Genomic DNA, 14,710 nt, shown 5'->3' with positions numbered 1-14,710 from the left:
ATGAAGACCAGGGAAATGCTGGTCTTAACATGGCGAAACAAGGAGAAATTCTTTATTTCTTAGTTTTTGCTGTTTCTATGTGTGCTGCATTGTACAGCACACATCAAATAATTGCCATGAATGATTATGTATGTGCAGGAAGATGTCCCTTCATAATTACAAAAATGACGATTTGCAACTTCTATGTGTGCTGCACAAAGCAGCACACATAGAATTTTAAATCACCATTTGTGATTGTTTAGGTGCTGGAATGTGTCCCTTCCTGCACATAAACAATTATTACCTCAACGCAGGCACCCTTGCACTAAGGTAGCTTCATTTAGCGCCAGAGCTAGGGTGAACGCAGGGATGTGCAGTACCTTTGTAAATACGGCTCATCCCAGCGTTTTCGGAATGGCGGAGCGCAACGTTAGTATTTTGTGCATAACGCCACGCTTTGCCATTCCCATGTAACTTTGCCTCCAAAGTGTTTGGTTCCAAATTTTAGTCAGAAGCCCGTGTCCAATGCTACTGAATGTTGCCTCCGGAGTGATGATTACCAAGTCTGCCTAGACTTTATTCCATCTCATGCTTTTTTGTTCTGTCACTAAACAAACTCTGCCCCTTTTTCTCACTCTTGCAGGATGGATTAGTTGGATGTATGACGGTACAACGCGTACCGTCACAACGCATCCCTTTACACCGCGTCCCTTACAACGCAAGTCGTTACCACGACTTGCGTTGGGGGCGCGGATTTCGAATAGTATAATTTACTATTCTAACACCAGTCCCCGTGGACACTAGGGAAGGTGTTGGGATAGTAAATTTACTATTTTTAATCCTTTAGCGCCCTCCAGGGACGCGTTGTAAAGGCCACGCGGAGTAAAATCCGCGTGGTAAAGGATGTTTCCCGGATTAGTTACTTACCTGTTATCCTAGTTCTCTTCCAGGGGTATCCTCATCAAAGTCATAAGCATTAGAATATTCCCGCCCATGTGTGGGACCCCGGAAACACTATATTATATGTGCCCCACATATATATACTCATATATATATGAATACATATATATTTCTTGGATTCTTCTCGCCCCTCAGCTCGGCAATTGAAGTCACGGCACAGCAACAGGTAGGTTTGAACAAAGATTTATTTACACACCATGTGCAAAAATAATAGTGCAACGATTAGGACGGCCTACGCGTTTCGGCTACTACAAGCCTTCCACTGGACCATAGAGTCCTTTCTGTCTAGACCATTTATAAAGTGCAATGTGCAGTAAAGAAGTAAGTCCCCTCTTCCATTTCCATTAAAAGTCTAGGCTGTCAACCTTGTATTTTTAGAAACGAAAATTGTCGCCATTTTGGTCAGTTTAGGAGTGCGTTGCACATATTTTCCGCAAATCAATTTGAACATAACTGTAAAGTACTTTTTGTTGATTTGTTACATTGATTACGCATTCCATTTACATATTTGCAGTCTATATACATTGAATGATTCTCCATTTCAAAAAGTGCTGTGTATTTACCCAAAAGTTGTTATTGTTACTGCTGTGGTGGCAAGTAAAGTACTGTAGCCTTTCCCTATGTTGCAGTTCAAAAAACATAACAAATTATAGAGTATATCTAACCTGTACATATTTTTACATTATTTACAAGAGTAATGCAGTGCTATTTCATTTTCAATCCCAATCCCCAAATGTGTGCATTACAATCTATTTTCCCAAGCAATTACACAGGTTGATGTTTTGTCTGATTAGTGGTTTGAAATTGTAAAGTACAGACTAGATTGAGTCACATTATGGAGTGGTTTAGATTTTGAATTACACGAAAGAATTTTTTACATATATATGTGCAGATTAGTTATTTATCACTAAGTTTTTTTGGCGAAACTTTTAGTATACAGTTTGATCAGACTGATGGCGATATTTGGTTATTGAATGATCACACAATTTCGCAGAAGTCAAGAACCAAATACAAGCGGGCACACGAATTCAACAGGCATTTTTTAACAGGCATTTTTCAACATCATACTAACTTCCCAGGTGTACGTGTAATTCGGCATCCAAATTATGCCCAAAGGGATGCTCAGTGCCCATTGCTAAAATCATTCGCGATTCAAGTTTGCGTAACATTAAGGTTTGATCTCCCCCTCTTTCGGAAAGTTTGCATAGTTTTATTCCAGCGTATCTAAGCAAGCTTGGATTTGATTGATGGTATTTGGCAAAATGTATTGCCATAGGGTAACTGGTGTCCACATTTTTAATCGCTCTTAGATGTTGCAGGATTCTAAGTTTTAGTTTGTTGATTGTGCTTCCTATGTACAGTTTTTCGCACGGGCACGATAGTCTATATACCACACATTTAGATTCACATGTTATGTGGTCCCTTATTTTTTCAATCCGTTCACACTGTAGTCTGTATTCTGTTAAATTTGTGCCATGTTCACAGGCCTTGCATTTGAAACATCTCCAAAATCCCGGTGTTGTTAGCCATGCTGTTTTTTTGGGGATTTTTAGTTAGTAGAAATGTTGCCATGTAAGCAAGTGGTGCCCACAAGCACTCTTTTTTGAGGGTGCTCGCTTATTTTTCCTCCTCAGACTTTGACCCAGATCAAGAGAAAGAAAAAACACACAAAGGGGACAGAAGGAGGAAGAAAAAGACGAAACACTGTTCTTTCAGGTTCTCTTCCAGGGGATCCTCATCAATAGTCATAAGCATTAGAATATTCCCGCCCATGTGCGGGACCCCGGAAACACTATATTATATGTGCCCCACATATATATATACTCATATATATAAATACATATATATATATATAAAAACATGCAATAGCAGCCAAATAAAATCAGAGCTGAAATATGCTGTGTAGAATTTCCACCATACATGAATAATAAGCATTAGAAACATGAAAAACAACAACAAAATTTGTTTAGAAACTGTTTTAATGCTCAGAAAGCAGTAGAAATTCTCATAACTCACTGGAAGCATAGAAAGCTCCCAGGCTGCATTGCAAACACACAGTCTAAAAAGACTGAAAAGCTAACCTGTAGCTGCATAGCAATAAACTGACACCGTGCCTTTAAGGCACCCATGACCCCCAGTATCCCATCATGCCTCAGGGGTGACAGTTAAGTCAGTTGTTCTTTTCGGAGACTGAAAACAAACCCAGTAACAAATAGGTTAACAATATCTCCTTATTAAAGAATGTCCTTTGCCCGGGGAGGCGGGAGGGTTGCTTATGACTTTGATGAGGATACCCCTGGAAGAGATCTAGGATTACAGGTAAGTAACTAATCCTTCTCTTCCAGGGGATCCTCATCAATAGTCATAAGCATTAGAATAGAATAGCGAGCCTCACCTCATCTCCCTGCGGGCAAAGGAGTAGCAATACAGTAATACCCATACTAAGCCTAGTAACAACTAAGCACGTACAGGCCGCAGGCTACCCAAATAGATTCCTCAAAGAGTCTTGTCCTACTTGACTATCGGCCCTGGAATCAGATTCTAGGCAGTAATGCCTCGTAAAGGTATGAACTGATTTCCATGTTGCAGCCTTGCATATTTCTGACATTGGGATGTCGTGCAAGAAAGCTACTGTGGCCGCTTTCCCTCTAGTAGAATGCGCTTTGGGTGACACCAACAAAGGCTTGCCTGCAAGCTGGTAGGCCAATTTAATGCAAGAGACAATCCATCTACAGATGGACCTCTTGGCCGCCGGAAAGCCTGTTCTCATCGAACCATAGTTCACGAACAGCTAATCCGACGTCCTGATTCCCTTGGTTTTCTCCAAATAGAACTTGAGCACTCTCTTTAAATCCAATGAGTGCAACGACCGCTCTGCTGGGGTCGCTGGATTTGGGAAAAAAGAAGGGAGGGAAATGGACTGATTTATATGAAAATCAGAAACCACCTTAGGTAAGAAGGATGGGTGAGCCCTCAGGACAACCCTATTGTGATGGAAAACAGTATATGGTTCCTTCGCACAGAGAGCTTGTATCTCGCTTACTCTGCGTGCTGATGTGATTGCCACTAAAAAGGCTGCTTTCCAAGATAGATGTTGCAAAGAAGCCTTGTGGATAGGTTCGAAAGGAGGTGACATTAACCTGGACAGAACCAGGTTCAATTCCCAAGGAGGAGAAGGATTTCGCACAGGGGGATAGACTTTCTTCAACCCCTGGAGGAAGTCCTTAACCACCGGAATCTGAAAGAAAGAAATCTGATGATGCGATTTCCTGTACGCCACTATGGCTGACAGATGCACTCTAATGGAAACATATTTCAATCCAGAAGTTGCCAAGGAAAGGAGGTATGGCAGGATTACCTCCTCTTGCCCTTTAGTAGGATCCAGATGATGATCCCTACACCATAAGTAAAACCTCTTCCACTTGAACGCATAAGACGCTCTCGTGGAAGGCCTCTTAGCCTCCTTTAAAATGTTCATGCATTCGGGAGGCAAGTTCAGATGTCCATATTGCAGGACCTCATGTGCCATGCTGCTAGGTTCAGCGATGGGAGGTTGGGATGCAGTATCCTCCCGTTCATCTTGCTCAACAGGTCCGGCCTGCAAGGAAGTCATTTGTGTGGACACAAAGAGAAATGTAGAAGGTCCGGGTACCACCACTGCCGTGGCCAATCCGGAGCTATTAAGATCATCTCCATGTCCGACCTGAGGAGCTTGGACACTACCTTCGGAATCAGAGCCAGGGGAGGAAACGCGTAAGCGAATGTTCCTGACCAATCCATCAGAAGAGCATTCCCCTGCGTCCCTGGTCGGTGGAACCTGGACGCGAAGGCGTGGCATTTGGCGTTTTCGTCGACTGCAAACAAGTCTATGGCTGGACGACCCCAGCAACGAAAAAGCTCTTCTACCACCTCGTCGTTTAGCACCCAGTCTGGCTGATCTTCGAAGTGCCTGCTGAGTGCGTCTGCTTTTACGTTCAACTCGCCTGGAAGGTGCACCGCCACTACTGTGAGGCCTCGAGAGAGAAGCCAGTGCCAGATTGTTTGAGCCTCTCGGGAGAGTGGGCGAGATCGTGTGCCTCCTTGTTTGTTCAGATAGAACATGGTGGTTGTATTGTCTGTCTGAACTAGGACTGAGTTGGACTCAATCGCTGGAAAGAAAGCTTTGAGAGCTAGAAAAACCGCTCTGAGCTCCAGCATGTTGATGTGGTATGTCTGCTCCGGTGCAGACCACTGACCTTGTATTTGAAGTGGACCCATGTGCGCTCCCCAGCCTTGCAGAGAGGCATCCATAACTATAGACTGGGATGGAAGAGGTTGGTGAAAAAGTACTCCTACCCGCACATTCTTTCTCCGTGTCCACCATTTGATGGCATCCTTCGTCGCTTGGGAAAGAGTGATACGATCTTCCCAATGCCCTGTCGCTTGGTCCCACTGGTCCTCTAGCGCTTGTTGCAGAGGACGCATTCTCAGCCTGGCGTTTGGAATGAGGAAAATGCAGGACGCCATGGAACCCAGCAGGGATGCTACTTGTCGGGCTGTTGGAAACCGAGACTCTAGCAGAATCTCGCATTTCTGACTCATGGAAAAAAGTCTCTCCTCCGAAGGAAACGCTTTTCCCAATTTTGTGTCCAGAACTGAGCCTAGGTAGTGGATGGACTGTGTCGGCCGCTGGACTGACTTCTCCAGGTTTACATCGAGACCGAGTTTGTGCAACAGGTGTAGGCAAAGTTGCAGATCGTGCGTTACCTGAACCGGAGACGAGCCCTTTAGGAGCCAGTCGTCCAGGTATGGGTAGATGAAGAGACCCTTTTTGTGAAGAAAAGCCGCCACCACTGCCATGCATTTGGTAAAGACTCGTGGTGCGGACTTGAGACCGAAGGGTAGCACCTTGTACTGGTAGTGTTTGCATTCCACTACAAACCTCAAGTACTTGCGATGCTGTAGAGCAATCGGAATGTGAAAGTATGCATCTTGCAGATCCACCGAACACATCCAATCTCCGGTTTGAAGATGTGGGCATATTTGGTGAAGAGCTAACATGCGGAACTTTTCTCTGACGATGACATTGTTCAAAAGAGCGGGAATCGAGTATTAGTCTGAACTTGTCTGCCTGATCTTTTTTGGGGACAAGAAAGTACCTGGAGTAGACTCCCTTTCCTTTTTGAGAGGGGGGAACCTCCTCTATAGCTCTTTTTTGTAGTAGAACTTTCACCTCTCTTCGGAGCGAGCTTAGCTGGTGAGGGCAAGAGTTCTTTGGAGGAATGCTCTTTGGAAGCGCACGGAAACGAAGTTTGTATCCATTGCGCAGTATATTCAGCACCCACTGATCCTTTGTGATGCTGACCCACTCTGCCAGGTGTCGTGAAGCACTTCCTCCCACTGGAGTGGGCAACGGCGCCAGAGGAAGCCACTGCTCAGGCCTTTCCTCCTCTCGTGGTGTTAGAGGATTGTTGGTGACCTCCTCTACCTCTGTTGGCTTTGCCATGAAACTGGGTTTTTCCCTGGTTCTTACTTTGGGACCACTGAGGGGTTTGAACCCTCTGTTGAGCCCCTCTACCCCTGCTGGTCTTAAAGCAGCATTTGAATTATTTTTTCTTTTCCAAACCCACCGCTTTTACTGTGTCCAGTTCTGTCTTCATACGGGTCATCTCTTCGTCAGCATGTTCCCCGAAGAGAGAGGAACCCGAAAAGGGAAGATTGAGGATGCGATGCTGCGCATCCGGCTTCAGCCCTGTAAGGCGCAACCAAACCGACCTCCTGGCACAAACCCCATGTGAGTAGGAATGCGCCGCTAGCACTGCACCATCCGCAGATGTGCTTATTAACTGGTTCGCCACCAGACATCCTTCTGTCATAGTCTCTTCATAGTCCTTCTGGTCTTCCTTTGGCAGTTTGGACTTGAACCTTTCCATGGAGTCCCATAAGGCTCTGTCGTATCTACCCAGCAGCGCAGCCGCACTGGAGACCTTCAGCGTGGAGGCAGCTGAATTGCAAACCTTGCGACCCCAGGAGTCTTGAGATTTACTGTCCTTGTCTGGTGGGACTGAAGAGGTAGCGGCCACTGCATGAGTCTTTCTCGCCGCTGCCACTATCACCGAGTCTGCTGGAGGGTCAGATTTTACAAAAACTGGGTCAGAAGAACTCGGTTTGTATTTTTTCTGTATGCGGGCTGGAACCGCTCTGATAGCCGCTGGGGTTAGGGAAACGTCCTTGACAGGATCCATAATCCCCGGGACTAAAGGCAGCAGTGGACGAGAGATAGATTTTTTGTGCAAAGTTTCAAAAATTACTGTAGTAGTAACTTGAGGGACAGACATTTCAATGCTCAGCTTCTGAGCTCCTCTTTGTAGGACATCCAGATAAGTGCCGATGTCATCCACTGGAGAGGATCTAGAGGTAGGACTATCCGTCAGCGTAGGAGAGTAATCTCTTTTGGAAGACCTGGTCGAAGAGGTAGATGAAGTAGACGGAGTCCTTCGACGTTTACGGTGAGCACTGTGCCTCCTCTCCCGCGATCTTCTTGAATGCTCTTCCCTTCTAGGAGAGCGAGATCTGACCCGATCTTCCCCTCTGGGCGAGCGAGGCCTGACCGGACTGTCTTTTCTGGGAGATCAGAGTCTAACCGGAAGTTCCCTTCTGGGAGATTTGTTTGGTGTTCTCACAGGTGATTTGCGCCTGGGAGGACTACGCTTGTCCATCTCTTCCACCAGACCCTGAAGAGGAGACCCGTGCTGAGATCTGGCATATTCATACATACGTTTGGCAGCCCCTGAATTTCGCCAATGGTCCAATGATCTGTACCATCTAGGTGACAGTCTGATCTCCGCAGCCGAAGGATCTGGCTGACGCACAGGAGACTTGCGGACAGGGCTTCTGGACCTCGAGGATGCTGTTGAGGAGCCAGAAGACTGTGAAGTGGAATGACGAGAAGCTGACTCCGTAACCATGATAACAGAGTTTCTTTCTGAATGTCTCGACGTTCTTTTCTCGACGCCGAACGCCTCTGGGGAGTCTGCGGGTCCAACAATCTCGACTTCGAATGCCTCGACGGCGACCGTGCGAGGATCTATGGTCTCTCGACGTCGACCGGTGATGACCAGCAGTCGACGGAGCCCTCAGACTCGACGTCGAACGGTGATGACCAGCCGTCGACAGAGTTCTCTGTCTCGACGTCGACCGGTGATGACCAGCCGTCGACGGAGTCCTCTGTCTCGACGTCGACCGGCGATGACGAGCCGTCGACGGAGTCCTCTGTCTCGACGGCGAACGGTGATGACCAGCCATCGACGGAGCCCTCTGTCTCGACGTCGAATGTCTATGCGACGACGGCAGAGGGGTATTGGACACCCTCGACGCCGAGAGTCGATGAGACGACGACGGAGACTGCGTCCTCGACGCCGATCGACGTTTCCCTGTCGACGGCGGAGGGGTCTTGGTCCTTGACGCCGAACGTCGTTTCTTAGACGACGGCGGAGGGGTCACACTTCTCGACGCCGGACGTCGCTTGGATGACGACGGCGGAGAAGTGACCTCCCTCGACGCCGATCGTCGCCTGGTTGATGACGGCAGAGGGGCCTTTGATCTCGACGCCGACCGTCGCCCGGTTGACGGAGGCGGAGTCACTTTCCTCGACGCCGATCGTCGCCCGGTTGATGACGGCGGAGGGGATTTCGGCGACGGGACTGGATCCTTCGACGTCGTCGACGTACCTGGTCTTCTCTTCAGTAGTTTAGACGAGAGCTGATCCACCGGTGGTTCTTTTCTCAGCGCCGAGCCCGACGCTGATGTTGAAGGGTGTGAAGACTTCTTTTTTGAAGATGTTTGAGCCTTCTTGGAGCCCTTCTTCACCGAAGATCTTCCTCTGGATGACCTGTGAACCAGGCCATAAATGCGAATCCTCTCCCTGTCTTTAAGAGTTCTTCCTGACAGGTGTTCACAGTGAGGACAGGTGTCTGGATCATGATCTTCAGGCAGACACAAGATACAGACGTCGTGATTGTCTGATTTTGCCTTCTTGTTGCCACAAGATGGACATTTGTCAAAGAGTGAAGGCATTCTCAGAAGAAAATGTTCACTAAACTGACTAAAAAAGACAGAATCTTACTTGACTAGTTGTTAAATGTCAAAGTAAGTGTAAAAATAGACAAAAGTGAAGTATTTTTCTGTCAGAAAACAGAAAATTAGTGGAGCTGTGTAACCAGGATCCTTCCTGAAGGAGCCGAAAAGAACAACTGACCTAACTGTCACCCCTGAGGCATGATGGGATACTGGGGGTCATGGGTGCCTTAAAGGCACGGTGTCAGTTTATTGCTATGTAGCTACAGGTTAGCTTTTCAGTCTTTTTAGACTGTGTGTTTGCAATGCAGCCTGGGAGCTTTCTATGCTTCCAGTGAGTTATGAGAATTTCTACTGCTTTCTGAGCATTAGAACAGTTTCTAAACAAACTTTGTTGTTGTTTTTCATGCTTCTAATGCTTATTATTCATGTATGGTGGAAATTCTACACAGCATATTTCAGCTCTGATTTTATTTGGCTGCTATTGCATGTTTTTATATATATATATATATATGTATTTATATATATATGAGTATATATATGTGGGGCACATATAATATAGTATTTCCGGGGTCCCGCACATGGGCGGGAATATTCTAATGCTTATGACTATTGATGAGGATCCCCTGGAAGAGAACCTGAAAGAACAGTGTTTCGTCTTTTTCTTCCTCCTTCTGTCCCCTTTGTGTGTTTTTTCTTTCTCTTGGTCTGGGTCAAAGTCTGAGGAGGAAAAATAAGCGAGCACCCTCAAAAAGAGTGCTTGTGGGCACCACTTGCTTACATGGCAACATTTCAGAACAGGCAATTGGGAGATTTAAAAAAAAAAATTCATCGGAATGAATTTGCCCCAAAAAGTCTATGAAACCAGAGGCAATTTTAGGCCAGAGACAGTTAAAAAAACAATTTTTGGCTTAATAAATTGTTTGTTTTAGCCTGTCCAGTATGTCTTTGAGCTCCCACCAACCCGGGGCATAGTCTGTTTACTATATTATTCCACGAGTGCTAGCTCTCTGTAAACTGGTTTTAAATGTTGATCTTATTTCGTCACATTTGCTGTAAAGTCAATGGTAGAGGTCCAATGTCGGACTCTGTCTTCCGAGGGAGCTTGGTGTTAACTTTTCTTTCATTGACTTCAAAGTCAGAGGGTTTACATGGCAATCATGCTGGCTACTGAGGGTGTGCTGGAGGAAGGCGGTACAATGTTATGTTTTTCTAGCACAGTCCAAAATTTAAATGTCTGTAAATGAACTGTGCAAATATTACAGAATATATCAGATTTAGGAAAGCCAAATGAAGTACTTTTTTGTAATTCTGAGGTGTGATGGAAACAAATATTTTAATACCATCAAAACAAATCAATACACTAGGTGATGCCACTTCCGTACATTATCATTTGTGCATTGTATAGGTTTATCAGCAAAACTGTATATCTGTTCAATGTAATGGTCATTTCAGTTGAAAATGTGTTTTCTGTAATGGCAGTGCACTACCACACCCTGTGCTCCAAGCCACTCTACTCCCCTCTATACGAAGCCACTCTGCTTTACGCTACTCCAAGCCACTCTACACCACTCCAATCCATGACACTCTACTCCACTGTACAACACTCCACTCCACTCTATGCCTCTCTACTTTGCTTTATGCCACTCTACTCCACTCTATGCCACTCCAATTTACTGTATGCCAAGCCAAGCCACACCACTCCACTCTATGCCACTCCACTTTACAATCCTCCATTCTATGACACTCTACTCCACTCTACTATACGCCACTCCACTCCACTCTACACCACTCTATGCCACTTCACTCTACTCCACTCTACATCACTCTACTCTATTCCACTGTACAACACTGCTCAACTCTGCGTCACTCCACTATGCCTCTATACTCCTTTCTATGCTCCTCCATCCTAAAGGTTCATCACTGAGCCCCACACTCTTCAATGAATACTGTTACATTGTATGCTTTTGTTCCTTGTTATTTTCCTTGTCACTTCCCCTTTAATCGATTTGTGTACGTTTGATCCTGGCACCTGCCTCATTGGCACGGATGCCACTCAGAACTGGAAACTTGTCATTGCGGTTCCTGCCTCTGGTCAGTACAGTACTGTGCCTTTTGGATTAAACCTGCTTCTCATCATATTTGGATTTTTGCCTCATTTATTCGGATTTTACAAATACATGATCACGCCAAGCAACATCATCAGCATACACAATATCAACATCCACTCATACGCTGACATGCAACTCATACTCTCCCTTTCATACAAGACCCCCAACACATGAAACAAGTTCACCCCCTGCATGACTGAAGTTGCCAACTGGATGAAAGCCAACTGTTTCAAGCTGAACACCTCAGCATGGGACTCCAATTGGTGGCCAGCTGAACTCGGACCCACACCCACAGCGAGAACCCATGCCAGAAATCTGGGAATTATCATCAACAGCAAGCTGGACATGACAGCACAAGTCAACGCTGTCACCGCATCCTGCTTCTATATCCTGAAGATGCTGAGGAACATCTTCAAATGGCTCTCAAGCATCACTAGGAAATCTGTCACTCGTGCCCTAATCACCAACAAGTTGGACTACGGGAACACCGTCTAAGCGAGAATCATCAAGCAACTCACTAGAAGACTACAAACCATTCAGAACCCAACCGCCAGACTTATACTCAACCTCCTATACAGAATTAACACCATTCCACACCTCAAGGAACTGAACTACACTGGCTTCGATACACAAAAACGCTCAATTCAAACTTCTCACTAGGCCTGGATGGAGTTCACAGATTTTTACTCTTCAGAACTTCGTGAAATGCCGGGAGTTCCGTGCCAGCGGCGGAGTCTGTTAGTTCGCATGGCTCACACTGGTTTTTAGCGCCGGGAGTTTGTCCGGCGCTGTAAAATCAGTGTGAACGACACTATGTGTCGCGCCAAAGGGCACTGTTGCCCGAGAGTAGGCAATCTACTTAAGTAGAAGCTTCCTCAATGCGAGCGGCAGATTTGTCGTGACCTGCTGCGACCACCCGCGTTTAGAAATCTCACCATGAGGAGGTATTGCGCACAATTTTTCCTCGTGAGAGCTCGCCAACTTAACACATTGGCGAGTCGCTCAAGAGAAAACACTCCAATCCACATGACTTTGTTGAGTTTTTCGGAACTCCGCGTGGAGTAGACAAAACTCTCCAAACTCCGCTGGTGAAGCGGAATTCTTCACTCAACCCTATTTCTTACACACGCATTCAAGGCTCTACACAACTCAAACCCCACCTACCTAAATGGTCAAATCTCCTGACACCTCTGCTTCCCAGGACTACTACCTGCAGACATCCCATGCATACACAAGACCAGCTCAGGAGGACATGCGTTCTCTTACATCACTCCTTAATCATAAAATGACCTCCCAATCCACATCAGAGTCTCATCCTCTCTTCTTGAATTTTGCAAGAAGTTAAAGACCTGGCTTTTCAATTAACCAACCTATAATAGTTAGGGCTAAGCACACACACCTGCTCAGTACCAGGATACCCTTGTGTTTGATAGTGCATTTAACAAATAAACATTGCATGGTAACTAGGTCATAATTATAACTACACACTACTTCCATGTATATATATATTTTCCTTCGCAATATTGTGGTAGTCAATATTGAGAGCACATTTTGGCAGAACAATATTTTTTTACTCTATATTCTGCCATACCACCCCAGTAGATAGTGGTGGAGCTCCTAATAAATACATAGCAAAAAATAAGGGCGATTAATTTCATTCCACCCCCAGGCACCTCTTGATTATCTCCATTTTCTGGCAGGAAGCCCTGATAAAAAGTCAGAAGTGTACTTTTCTTCTATTCAGGTAATAAAATATTAGCTCTGCTCCAACATTTCCTTGTCACTTTTTTCTTGGTGTCAACCAAGACTCTTTGTAATGCTCATTCAGCAACTGACATACTTAAATTGTTTCCCTTTTACAATCCATCCTAAGCCAGCAATACTTTAAAATAATTTGACTTTGAACTGTGCCATCTGAGCAAGTCAGAAAACCACATGAAACTACACAGCTGATCATTCAATCACAGATTTGTCAGACATGTGTTCTCTTTTACAGACACAGATAATGCTCAACCTTCAGAGTGTGCATACTGTTAGCATTATTCACTGACTCAACTGGTGGTCTTCCTATGCTACATTAAAGTATAGATAAGTAGGTCCCAGGTGCAGGATAGAAGCTAAAGAAACCTCTGGCATTTTATCAGCTAGACACTAAATGTAATACTTGAGGCTGCACCTACCGTGTTCACCTGGCGCAAAACTGTCCCCTCGGCAAAGAATAACGGTTTGCGTGTGTCCACAACAATTAGGTCAAAGTAGGTGCGCCAGGACCGTCGAGGTGCGTTGTGATCCTGCATGAACAAGAAATACAGAACGGAGACAGATTTAGAGAACAGGCAGCCCCCAGGAGGGATTCTTTACTCATTTGTCAACAGCTTAGCTGTACGAGGGTGAGGGGACTGAGCGTAGACCTCTGCTTATCTCTATTCTTATTATTGCTTTCCTCACCTATCCAATCGCCCCATTTCTTCTCTGCTTTTTTAGAAAACATTCTGCTCACTCGTTTCCATCAATTTTATTCTTATCCCACTGTTAGTTTTCTGATATCCCAAAAATTTTTGAACCCCAAAATCCATTACATTAAACATTCTAAAACACAGACAATCTAGTTGGCTCCAAGGGCTCATGTACACCAGGAGGAATCTAAAAACAGCTGAAGACCAATCTGTTCAAAAAACAAAATATCTCCAGCATGAGCATTGCTTAACCCGTCACACCCACCAACTTATAACTCAATGTCCTCATTCTCACCGCCTCCCTTCTCACAATTCAAACTACCCAGAGTTTTTGCCCGCAACAGTACTGTCAGACTACAAGCAGTGCATTGCGCTAAATATCTTTATCCTGCCTATCGGACAAAAGCAACTAACAATCAAATCCCTTTAGTCCCAAAGACCAGATGACTCAACATTATGGAGTAAGCTACTTGCCCTGTAAGCAACTATTCGTAGCAGGTGGTGCTGCAAATTCACAGCTCTGCACACTCCTGCCATCTAGTGTTGGGCCCGGATTCTGCAAGTTGTTTTTCTCGAGGAAGTCTTTGACTATTGACTTCTTGCATTGTGTCTCCTCCTCCTCGACGTAATGCACATATTCAACGGCTCCTTTGTTAAATTGTAATATTTTTCCCTGTCATGCGGGGAGTGAGGATATAGTCTGCTGGGTTAGCGTTCGCTGTTAAACATGCTTCAATGTTGTCAACTGTTGACACCATCTGATACCAGCTGGGAGGCAGGAGGGTGCATGTGAATCTGTGGCACAACACGCTACGAATAGATGCTTCCAGGGTAAGAAACATGCTCCATTCGTAGCACGTGTTGGCTGCAGAGACACATGCGATGCATAGACTGTATAGGCATTAGATGGTGTATTTGCTTGAAATAATGTGAATAGAACTGTTTGTCACACTAGCGATTTGTGTCTGTCATCTGCATCCACACAGTAGTGTTTGGTGAAAGTGTGTGGGTTTGTCCAGGTAGCCACTTTACAAATGTCTTTTAGCGGGATATTCCCAAAGAAGGTAATTGATGCTCCCTTTTTCCTTGTCGAGTGAGCCCTTGGAGCTGTGGGTTGCCCTCGTTTTGCTTTTATGTAGCAAATTTAGA

General features: G+C 45.4%; 1 protein-coding gene across 3 annotated transcripts in view; it reads right to left on the bottom strand.

Annotated features, from left to right (window-relative positions):
- The window catches only part of LOC144791966 (cytosolic purine 5'-nucleotidase-like), a 409,269-nt gene that overhangs the window by 44,370 nt on the left and 350,189 nt on the right, over positions 1 to 14,710 (bottom strand). For all 3 annotated transcript variants that reach the window (XM_078666825.1, XM_078666826.1, XM_078666824.1), the window contains exon 11: positions 13,286 to 13,396. In XM_078666825.1, the coding sequence (XP_078522951.1) occupies positions 13,286 to 13,396 (111 nt within the window). The remainder of the gene's footprint in view (positions 1 to 13,285; positions 13,397 to 14,710) is intronic.

This window comes from Lissotriton helveticus, chromosome 11 (genome assembly GCF_964261635.1).
Source record: "Lissotriton helveticus chromosome 11, aLisHel1.1, whole genome shotgun sequence".
Lineage (NCBI taxonomy): Eukaryota > Metazoa > Chordata > Amphibia > Caudata > Salamandridae > Lissotriton > Lissotriton helveticus.
The sequence above is the reverse complement of the archived record's forward strand: the minus strand, read 5'-3'. Positions and strand labels throughout refer to the sequence as shown.